Source organism: Sycon ciliatum, chromosome 8 (genome assembly GCF_964019385.1).
Source record: "Sycon ciliatum chromosome 8, ocSycCili1.1, whole genome shotgun sequence".
Classification (NCBI taxonomy): domain Eukaryota; kingdom Metazoa; phylum Porifera; class Calcarea; order Leucosolenida; family Sycettidae; genus Sycon; species Sycon ciliatum.
Window position 1 is genome coordinate 29,898,832 of NC_088650.1, and position 12,329 is coordinate 29,911,160.

Genomic DNA, 12,329 nt, shown 5'->3' on the forward strand with positions numbered 1-12,329 from the left:
GGAGCCTGGAATACTGTGAGCAGGCAGCGAACAATCCATATCTGAATGATGATAGGGAAAAGAATTGTTGGAACGATCTTTGAAGAGATAGAGAACTCCCTGATTCGCTCCATCAGACACTCGACATGCATTCGTAACGTGGCAATTTGTTGCGTTTTCTGGACATCTTCTAAGGCCATCTGTTGCTCGGATCGCTTGAACGGGGAATGTTCAACTTTACGCCATGTGGCATCAAGAGATCCCGGATGTCAAATCCTTGGTCTGCCATAATCAAAGTCCCATGGCCGGCTACTGGCAGAAGATCTAAGTAGTGGCTTCTGATTGTGAGCTCGTGGTCACTGGTGGATCCCGAAAATGACTTGGAGGTAAGCGCCGCACCACCATCTGGGGTCATACGGATGAGGCTCGTCAAGGTAGTAACGTTATGCGTCTTACATGAGCTGTAGAGTTGCGATTGCGCAGACAGACTGGAAGCGATATTACATTTTAGCACTGTGGCATCTATGATCATGAACAGTAGGATACAGCTTTTTGAAAACATCCAGCAATCGTTCTGCAACTTGGGAAGGACGCGGCGAGATTGGTATGTGTGCCGTGGCGAAGACTAACCATGGTACTGAAAAAGCTCTCCAAGCCAATTAACTTAATCTTCCGTTCATCACCGGGTTTCCTTTTCCGGGAATCGGCATCCACTGGTTTACTGCGAAAGGAAAGACGCTCTTACAATCCAGGTGAAGAAATTGAATACATGCATCAAACGCAGCAAGCAAAGGAAAACCAGTGTAGAACTGAATGTCAGAGTCTTCAAACCGAGCTAAATCTCCAGGCTGAACTCCACTTGGATATCGTCGATAGCGACTATTATTCATCAGTGAAATGATTAGAACACACCACTATATTGTTTGACATGATGGTACCCGTAGCCATTCCGCTCATCTCGACGAATGGCGGCAATCCAAGACTTTCTTGTGTCCAACTCGTCACTGCTCACGCTCTTAGCTTCTCCAGTTTTCGATTCCTTGCTAGCAGGGAAGACAGTAGTATAGTGCGGTGAGGGTTCTGGGCCAAAAGTCACCTTTGACCCCCCTGGCTGCCAAATAAGGAAGAATAGTCCATATATGGCAGATGACCTTTGACCTTTGAGTTGACCTTTGACCTTTGAGTTGCCATATAAGGCTGAATAGTCCATATATGGAAGATGACATTTGACCTTTGCTGTGACCTTTGACCTTTCCAAATACGGATGATTGGTCTATATAAGGAATGTGACCTTTGACCTTTGCTGTGACCTTTGACCTTTCCAAATACGGATGATTGGTCCATATAAGGAATGTGACCTTTGACCTTTGGGATTGACCTCTGTGCTTTATATGGAAGTAGTGGCTATATGTATCTATTATTGCACGATTAAAGAGGTCAATATATGAAATATAGAACGAGTAAAAGACCGAGGTCCCCCGAGGTCTTTTACGAGGTCTATATTTCATATATTGACCGATTATGAGGGCAATAATAGATTTATCACGACATAGCATACCTAAAACTGTTTTTGCTTTGCTATAGGAAGAAAGGAATACTATTGTAATAGTATAATAGTATGTACATATGCCGTTTACATTGGACATTACTTCTGTGTAAACCGAAGTTTTCAGTTGTCTCTTGTAGTATGTTCCCCAAGTTCTTTGACTGAGAATCTGACAGTTTGGGTTCAAATCCCAGCATTTGGCTTCAGATTTTTCTTCTTTCAGTTCTGATTTTTTTCTAAGTTGAGGAAAAAGTTCTAAGTCCTCGGGCTATTAAAGTGGTCAATAATAAGTAGTCAATATAAGCGGTCAATATATGCTGATATTTGACCGCTTAGAGATCACAAGTTTCTGTGGGGGTCAATAATAAGAGAGTGATAAAGGGTGATATGGTAGAATGTGCTATATATGTCTGGATGGTCTATAGTGGGGTGAAGTGTCCTTATAAGGGAGGTGCACGTGGTTCAGGTCATATAAGGCATCTTCCATAGTGGGGAGAAGTGTCCTTATATGACCTGAACCACGTGCACCTCCCTCAGAAAGTATAAAATTCCGGTAAGAGTCGTATATGAGCACACTGGTAGCCTGAGGCGCACATTGTGTCGCTCCGCCCTCGTTCCTCCCCTATGTGTCAAGGCTGCAAATCCGCTACAACCGAAAAAGAGAGGTCGCCCAAAGGGGCCGTGTATCTCGTGTATATCCGGGGGACAGGATGTATGTATGCAGAAGAATGTTGTATATCAGCTGAAGTGCAAAGAATGTCCGGAACAATATGTTGGTGAGACTGGCCGCTTTCTGGAAACTCGCCTGGAAGAACATAATGGTGAGGCAAGACGCCAGGAACTCGACAAGCCATGGGGCCAACATTTTCGCACCACTCACCCTGGATGTAAGCTTAACTATGGGCAAAGTGCATTCTCTGCAGTTGAAGTAATAGGAAGAGAGCCTGATCGAGCCCGTCGCAAACTGCGCGAGGCAATTGAGATTCGTGATGCCAAGCCCCATGTGAACATAAGCACCGGATGGGATTTGTTGTGAATTTTCTCAGCTTCCCCTGCTGCTACTTCAATATCACTGAATAATTATAATATGAGGCGGGTCACTCAAATCCATTCTATTCCTGATGCCTCGTCGCGTCCCTGGTGGTAACAGTTTGGCATGGAAGTTTAACCTCATAGTGCATTGACTCATGGGGCTCCGTACTCCCCTCCTGTGCTAGAATTAACACCATAATTATTTGGCATGTAACCTCACTTCGTAGAGCACAACGGCGCGCTCTTCTTCTCCGTGATGTGCACAGTTGCACCTTCTCTCCCCCCCCCCTCTGTATAGAGGTGACATAACTCGCATCATTTTATTTTTTGGCGCTACACTCTGCGTAACGCCATTCACAGAGCACAATGCGCGCTACCTTCTGCTGCTTCTCCTCCGTGATGTGCTAGTTGCGCCTTTTCTCTCTCTCTGTCATACTAGGTGACATAATTCGCATCTTTTTTGGCGCTACACTCTGCGTATATACTGCTCTTGTGTGGCTTCCACGGTATTCATTGTTATTACCTGACGATGGCCAAGTGCCGAAACGTTGTAAAAATAACGGAACTGGTTCGGATGTGATATGCAGCGCTATGGGAATGGGTGTGTCCACCCGAATTCTTTTCACAGATGAAGCTGCAGGAAGCCTCAGCCCTTCTTCAAAGTCAATATATGCTGTTATTACATGCCGGTATTGCCCTGATACTCGGCGAATAACACATACATATTTGACTAAGAGATCACAAGTTTCTGTGGGGGTCAATAATAAGAGAGTGATAAGTTACGATATTTGCAACTTTTGAGCTTTTTCTGAAAACATGGATGCGATTTCAGCAACTTGCACTTGTTTTGGCACGGTTGCGAAAAGCATAAGTTGCGAAAAATTATGGCATCTTTGGGAAAGCTAAGGGCTACTCCCGAGTTGCGTGCAGGAATATCTCCACGGTGATTTCCTTGTAAACGTGGATTTGCCTGTCGTGTGAATTTTTGTATTGTATTGTGCTTGAATATGGTGGTAAAGACACACCTGGCAATATGGCCGTAAATACACGCCTGCCCACACACGCTAGGCTGCAACGTTCTGGCACAGATAAGAGCTCTCCTCCTGTGACCACCACCACCACCATCAGTGCGCGCCTGGCGCCTAGTCGATGCATGGTTGGCGATATCCGACATAGCAGAAGATGACACAGCAACGACATACATGTAGCTCGATTGCGACGTACGTTTCGTTCCCGCTGGACTCATCAGGCAATCTTCTTCTTCTCGGATGTCTTCACACAGAGCTTTAGTATTTTACTCGGTAGAATGAAGTTGAAGACACCACTGCAGCTGTACTTATGGTTGAATATGGTGGTAAAGACACACCTGGCAATATGGCGTTGTATTGTATTGAATTTATTTTACTTCCGCGGTGGCTCAACACTACAATGTACTACAACAAAGAGGACCGAAAAAACGATCATTTTCAGGAGATAAAAAAGGAAAAGAAATAGCAAACCAAAAACTAGATGAAGTGAGAAAAACAACAAAAGAAACAGGTACACATGTATATAAGCTGTATGTACACTCAACTCTGTGGACAGCAACTGTTTCGCTCTGTTAGAGCTCCTCAGCACAGCTCAGAGGACCGAAGTGCAGCTCTTCGCAATGAAATACGTTTCCGTGAAGCAAAGAATTTTTATAAAGAAGCTGTATGTACATGTACATGTATGTCAGTTTGAGCACTTTGATCTGGGAAGGTACGTTTGGGCCTGGCTTAAATCTGGCTTTGGAAAATATATTTTTCATCGCTATCAGGTTAGGCCTCATTTTCTCTGTGCTGCGCTGATGAGTCCACAAAGGACGAAACAGCTCTGTCTGCAGATTGAGTAAGCTGTATAGTGTTTACCCTCACGTGGCAAAAACTCTGTTTCCGTAAAGAAGGTTTAATATGGTATCGCCTATTAGCAAGAGTACAATGTACATACATGTAACCATGGTAACCCAGGGGGTTATGTACTCTTGCCAATAGGGCATGGCATCTGTGAACGTTTCGGACCAAAAGACCAATCCCGAAAAGATTGTCTGGGTTCGAAAGGGGGCATGTCAACTGAGCCGGTACACTGTCTGTACAACACATACATGGCACTACTGATCAGCATGCGGCACATGACGTGTTTGATTGTTTGCGTGTGAATGCGGGGGTAGGTACACAGTGTTCTCGTTAGTTGCATGCAAGATAGACAATGCGACAGAAAGCAAAGCCCTTTGTGGGTTTTTTATCTCTCGCACTGGTAATGTTCTGCTGGTGGCCCGGTCGAAATGCTAAGCCATAATACATGTTTGGCTAAAGCTGATAGCCAGTTACTGTTGTTGCAGACTCAGTGACGTCAGTACCATCAGTCAGTGTCGTGCAATGTTATCGCATGAGCTGATTGTTTTGTAACTGGTAGTGTTAGTGGACATTATAGCGTAACTTGTAGTTCCTGGGTCCTTTTTCTTTTCTATAAATTTATCCTTGGCTCTCCATCCGAGTCCATTCTTGCACGCCTGATGAGCCATCCTTATCTATGCAGCGAAACTATCGTCGTGTGAAACCGTTGCTTGTTACTGCTGCTTATTGCCCATCTAAGTTGTCTACGTGGAAGTACAGTGGTATTTTACTAAGGCGTTCGGTTTTGCATGTTCTTGTTCTCATAGCTTCCCCTTTAAAAAGGGGAAGTTGAACCTAAAATCAAATTTTCACCAGTTGTCGTCTTCGGGGTGCTGAGTCGAATAGTCTTGGTCCGAGGAAGCTGAGACGCTCCCTTCCTCCTTTATTCCCAATTGAACTCGCGCACTTCTGCCGAAACTGGGTGATTGCGCCCTACTAGACGGGGATTTATATGCACAATGTCACTAAAAGCACCATTTCATTCCTATAAATGCACGGATGACCGCGATTGGTCCATTATGTTGTAGTCATTTGGACGCCGAATCGACTGGTTTTGGTCCGAAAAGGCTACGATGTAGCGTTCGGGCCCTTTCCCAATCGAACATGGTTGAACAAGCGGTCACGTGTCCCTTTCGTACACCAGTCACCTGGTCACTGTGCCAGCATGCTAGCAGGTGACAACTTTCACACCATTTACGAGGTTCAACTCGAGTGACAGGAATGCACTCAAATAGGCTGTAAGTAAAGCCTAGTTCACATTCGACGCAACGCTGACGGTACGGGACGTAAGGGCTTGTCGGGAGGGCTGGGGTGAGCTGTAAAATCCTGTACGATTCGTACGACACGACATGCAGCAGTCGTTGCGACGTTCAACGTCGAACGGCGCGAGTCATAAGGCACGGTCCGTGACGGGGTGACTTTCGGACCTATTTTCTCGTTTTTCGGGACTTCTTTTCAATTATTTCTCCTTGAAAGAAGCAGAACCAAGTTCACAATACCAGTTTTTCATGAAGACCAAAAAATTAGCCCTGAAAGTTGTGGCATTCAAATAATAGCCCCAGGAAATGATAGAATAGTTCGTCTGTCACGCTTCTGAACTATCCCTAAATACAATAAGTGACATGAGATCTTATGTTGCTAAAATTCAACTCCAGTCGTGCTAGCCATTCTGTGAGTTATCATGGGAAGCGCAGTGTTCGAAATGCTAAAAATTTCCAAGTACGAATCGGGAGCAGTCGGCGCACGGCGCCGTCTCCTGTTCACACTCGAATTGCAGCCGTTTTGTACGCTTGCGTCCCCGTCTACGCCCGTCTACGGTATGAAAAGTTGGATCGATCCAACTCTTCCCGTCGCTTCCCGATCTGTACGGTAGTACGGTTGCATTCCCGTTGCTGGTGTTCACACTGGACGCCGTCAGACCGTCCCGTCGCTTCCCGTCGATCCTTACGTCGCGTCCCGTCGCGCCCCGTCGAATGTGAACTAGGCTTAAGTAAGTAAGTTGTACCCTGCATGCACGATGACCAGGTGACTGGTGTGCGCAGGAGCACATGACCGCCATCATCTGTGCTTTTAACTGTTATAAGAACGAAATGGCGCTTTTAGTGACATTCCATTGTATGCAGTCACTCAAGTAATTAGTTAGATAATTGAATGATCCTCAGCAGATCCGGGCCATACGCATTTTCTCTGCGTGTGCCACAACGAAGAGAAGCTCATCTACGCGTATAACTCTGGACCCAAAACACACGATTGCACTTAGCCGTAGACTCGAACCCAGACACCTGCTCTCTACGTGATTTCTCTACGTTTCGCGGAGACCCTCTCTAATGACGTACTGAAGTAGGAACTGCACGCATATTTTCATATGCAAGTGTGTATGTTTTCAAACGTGAAAATCTGCGCTGTTGGGTTTCCCTCTACAGTTGAACCTGGTGTAAGTGACCTCTGGGCTTAGTGACCACCTGCTCTTAACCACCGCTTTTCCATGCACGGACAGTTCTACACAGACACTGTGGGACCTGGTTCTAAAGACCACCTGGCTTTAACGACCGCTTTTGGTTGCACCGTGGGGTGGTCGCTCGAACCAGGTTTTGCTGTACGTGGTTTCTCCACGATCTGAAGGCTGAGTGAAGCGTGCCTTGTTACATTGGAGATGGGTCCGCTGCATGCGCCCACTGCATGCGCCCACCGCCTGCACAACCTAGACCATGTTCTCCATGTACTTGTACGGTAGTTTCCACCTGCTCGGTGGACCTTGTATTTCGCGAAATCGCGAGGCTTGAACTAGTTACTTTGCCATGGACAAATGCGGGAACTGCGAAAAAAATATTTCAAAAACACCTACGGGGGACCGACCGTAGGAAAGCACTTTCCTGCGGAAATCCGTAGCGAGATTTACGTATGAACGTTGCCCTCGCTCCCGGGTGTGCACAACATACGGTTCATTGCACAAAAACAAACAAACAAATAAATGAAGGCAGACTACAATAAGGCATCTCAATCCTTCTCTGGTCAATCGTGTGAACATTTTTTTTCGGTTTGCTTGAGACTCGGTTAGACCATGCTGAATTCTCAGTTTCCATGGGAACCCCACCACCCTGCTGCAAAGATCAAAGATGCAGCTACTAAAGCGGTGGCAGGTGAGTAGTTTACTAGATCAACCCACCAGCAAAGTGGTCGAAGACCGAAATCTCAATCGCTGCATCCATGTTTCCCTCGTGCCAGGCCACAACTGAGTCTTCCTAATTAACTAACTGTGGGCTGCAGCGCGGCTGGAAAGAATTTTCCGCTTCCAAGCAAGACTTGAACCTCATACCCACTGGTTCTCAATCATGGTCTTGGACCATACCACTATGCCTGCCTGTGTGAACATAGTGGGTTCTATGGATATTAAATATCCATAATTTTGTCGCTGAGCGGGAAATTTGAGATTAATAACCCACTCGCTGAAAATCAGCCTGAGGCCGTGCTTTTCGCAGAAGATTGTAGTTATCCACAGCTTCCACTGGACTTCTTTGAGTTTCCTTGGTTTTCAGTCTTATTGTGTTGTGAAGTGGAGCGATACTCTAGAGGTCGTGCTGATGCAGCTCTGGCCCAGGAGCGGGGCTGACAGACTGCCAGAAGCGAATGATGACAACAAAAATACAAAATGTAGCTCGTGCGGGTGAGATTTTTTCGGTTCAAATCCAGTGTGACCGTGATGAAAAGCATAAAAAAATATTCCCGGTTTATAATCCGAGGATTCACGGTTCCCTCATTGTGACCGGCCCCTTATGATGCACGCATCAGGATAATCAGATCGGGAGCAGCAGGATTCTCGCCTCAGTTTGTTGCCGGCACCCTGCCACACCGGCCAATACCACCACCACTGTGTCACATGCACACGTACAAATCTAGGGACGATGAGTTTGTGATGCAGTGCATTGCCTATCCTGGCACTCCCTACCTGGTTGGATGGGAATGAGAGCTTGCTCTTCAACCCTGGCGTCGTCAATGGCTGATTGGTGGTCAAGTTCACTATCCTGATGTTCCCGGCCTAGCGGTCTCTTTGCAATGAGAGCATACATAAACATAGCGATGTTAGTATTATAATGTTACCCACTTAGATCTTAGACACCATACGCAATGGTTGTTGTGTTAACCTACTTAATGGCCTCCAGCCTGCCTGCTAAACATAACATGCGCAAACAGCTCATCTTACCTAAACAGATACATAGTATCCAGATATCTGGGAGTTTTTAAATCTGATTTGGATAGAAAGCAGGCAGGCTTGAAACTCTAGTTACAGGCGCATGGCACCGTATCGCAGAATTCGCAGGCAAAGCAGCTAGAGTTTGCCATGCCCGCAAAACAGGATTATAATGTATCGCAGCGTTCATTCAATGTGTCAATGCATGTGTCAATGCATGTGTCAATGCGTGCACTGGACGTGTACGCGTGCACTGTACCGGGTAGGTCACCATCATGCATGATTACACATCATGTGGGTCTTATGTTAGTCTCCCGTCATGAGCACAAGATTGCATTAGTGCATTTTATGCAGTGCTTACACTTGTAGGTCATACCAGGGGTGTCGGAAGGTAATTTAATGTGGTACTGTCAGCCATCTGAAGTACAAATTTACTCGTGGGTGAGGGGTAGCTGAGCCGATAATTTTGGAAATTTAGAGCCCAAGCCAGTGGATTTTATTGATTCACGAGGTTCTTGGGGCAAATAGTGGAACGGTCACTACCGTAGTGAACGTACCGTGTGCGACACCCCTGCATACTGTCATCGGGATGATCCACTCCCCAGTTACTATCGTTGTCTGTTGATCCTATTGGCCGCATGTAACTAAGAGTATAGTGATGTGCACCGGTAATTCTTCACGCAGTCACAATGGTTAGCTCGGTGTTATCCTGTCCCCATTGCGTCAACCACTAATCCCTGACCATTCAATTCCAGTGTCCGCATGTTCTTCTCTTTCGTTTCGGACCTGCCTATATAGACGCTCCACTGCAGCCCAGTCACATCTCATTCTGCCTATATACTGCAGCGCAGTCGCCGGCATCTCATTCTGCCTCTATAAACGCTCCACTACAGCCCAGTCGCATCTCATTCTGCCTCTCTCTCTCTCGACGCTCCACTGCAGCCCAGTCTCGCCACATTCCGACTTACCCTGCCTCTGTCGGATGAGGTGCTGTGATGTCGCTGCACCTGGCGACCTGCTCCGGAGCTGCCGGCGTGCAGATGTGACTGGCGTAATTCCCCCTGACCATCGTCCTCGTCATCAAAGATCTTGGAGCTCACCTGGTAAGGAAGGCACATGTAAACGTACAGCAGGTTGTGATGTATCTAACTTATACAAGTATGACATCTGCAGGGGCAGATCCAGGAGGGGTTCCAGGGGTTCCGCGGAACCCCCTAAATTTCGTAAATGTACTACTGGCAACCATATGCATGTCCATGTCCATGTATATGTAGATGTACATGTATCCGACTGAGCTACTACAGTACTAGCATTCAGTTTTGAGTCTTTTGACTATACTGGAACCCCCCTCTAGAGATCGCTGGATCCGCCGCTGCATCTGTGCATGGGTAGTTGAGAGAGAGCATGGTATCTGTGTACGGGTAGTAGGAAGAGCAAGGTGTCTGTGCATGGGTAGTAGGAAGAGCAAGGTGTCTGTGCATGGGTAGTTGGGAGAGCATGGTATCTGTGGCACTCACAGGTGCTCGAGTAAGAACTACAATATGTCATGTACTACAGCCTAACAGGGTGGGTCCTGATAATTCAAATGTGGCCTAAATCAAACATCAGTGGCCGCGTAGAGGTTTCTTCCAGGACTGATTTCCAAATTGGAAGTTAGCAAGGCAGAATTCACTGTACATTGTACAAGTCAGTTAGTCAGTCAGCGGGCATGAGCAGACTGCCCTGACAAGCTCAGCAAGGGTCAGTCTGGAGTTCCAGATCCATAGGAAAGCGGCCAGGATCAAGGATTAACGCACAAGTGCAGCAGCAGCAGCAAAAGCCATTTTTTCTTTTAACACACACCGCGCAAAAAACCTCTACTTGTAGGTAGCTGTGTGTATGGGCTGCATGTACGCGAGGCACACTGTACACAGTTTGAACAGTGCCACATGTACCCAGCACTGCAGGCCCGCCGAAACTAGTCCGGTTGGTCAGGTCATAATCAGACCAACTTGTTGGCCAGCAACACGTGTTTACTAGTACTGCTGAGGAGGTTATGTATACCCTCCACGTCATACACAAAGTGTGAAAGGCTAGCCTGGGTAATGCCATAACCAGCAAAACCTGCTTCCGGCGGGCCTGCTTTGAGTTCTCAATCAGTCATCATGATGTGTGAAGGTCTTACTGGTTCCAGGCTGCTGCTAGCTGATGCATAGCCGCCAGCTCTGTAGGCCTGTCCGGATGGCTGTGCCGCCTTTTGAGCTGGTGAATGCGGCGGTGTTTGTCTTCCTGCCACCTGCATGTGCGCGCATGCACACACACACACACACACACACACACACACACACACACACACACACATACATGCACACACATGCATATACGCACATGCATACGAAATGTCTGCCCTCCTAGTCTACAACGAGCACTGGCATGTCAGACTGTTCATTTGTGCCTTCTAACTAGGAGTGAAACGAGTGCCAAAATTGGGGACTCGAGTACTCTTTGAAAAAACGAGCGAGTATTCGAGCAAGTACGATGATTTTACTGACAACATAAAACAATGCACTGCACACATTCTCGCAACATCACACGTAGTACACCCGATACACATGTAGTCTTGCATGCAGCCTAGTGCAGGGAATAGTCTGAACTACTGTCTTTTGCTGGTAAGTAGGGACAAGCAATAATTTCGCACTTGCATGGACCATCAGTACCAGTCAGAGTAGCAGAAATGCTTGATATACATGCATACAATACAATGTACATAGGATTCTTCGAGCATTTTGCGAAACGAGTACTCGCTCGTTTCAAATTTTCGAGCGAGCGCTCGAGTATTCGATATACTCGTTTCACCCCTACTTCTAACGTCAATAATGTCAAACGTAAGCAATGATGTACCTACATGGCAACGTGAAACCATCTACTCAAGCATGTAGCCAAGGTGCAGCGGCTGCATACTTTAGTACCTGGTTTCATGTACGCCATGTGCATGTACATGTACATCAATACTACGGTGTAACTGTATCAGAACTGACAGAAGGTACAAATGAAAGGTCTGACATACAGGATGCCAGTGGTCGGTGTAGTACAAACACTTTCTAGAAACATGGTCCTCGCTAAAAAAAGCTCAAAATGAAAAAAAGGTTCTTTCGAAATTAAAAAAGAGAGGACCATAAGTTAACAAGTTATCCGTTTTGTCCAACACCAACTTGGCTCAAATTACCTTGCTAAAGTCGTTAGGGGGATCCCCAGTTTCAGACAGGCTGTGTCGTCTTTCTCCAGGGTCCCGTCGTGGCTCGTGCTCACCCACCCGGACAGCGGCCTGCGTTGTCAACACTTTCATCTCGCGACTCGCGGCTATAGACAAGAACATGGAAAGGAGCAGAGCAGGTTGGCAGATGTCAGACACACTGGTGATATTGTGTACGTTAGTATGCAGCAGCAATGTGGCCGGTGCAGTTGTGAGCAAACGATGTGAACTAGGGAGGTTGTGCTCACAGCGGGTTCGCGCTGCGGCCGTGTGCGCAAATTTGCGAAAATCTCTACGGGATGTGCAGGATGATACGGGACTGGAGCAAAACAGCCCATCATCGACATCCAAAGGGTAAGCAGCTTTCAGTTAATTGTTTGTCAGTATCTACAACTCGGAGTCATGTCGCTGGTGTGAATGAGGTCGGCCAGAGAACGC

At 46.8% G+C, this 12,329-nt stretch overlaps 1 protein-coding gene across 1 annotated transcript in view; it reads right to left on the reverse strand.

The window, feature by feature from the left end:
• Positions 1–12,329, reverse strand: part of LOC135822655 (uncharacterized) — a 42,741-nt gene that overhangs the window by 13,204 nt on the left and 17,208 nt on the right. The window contains exons 5-8 of the mRNA XM_065335466.1: positions 11,865–11,998; positions 10,824–10,934; positions 9,628–9,759; positions 8,417–8,516 (exon numbers count right to left, since the gene is read on the reverse strand). Coding sequence (XP_065191538.1) covers positions 8,417–8,516; positions 9,628–9,759; positions 10,824–10,934; positions 11,865–11,998 — 477 coding nt within the window. The remainder of the gene's footprint in view (positions 1–8,416; positions 8,517–9,627; positions 9,760–10,823; positions 10,935–11,864; positions 11,999–12,329) is intronic.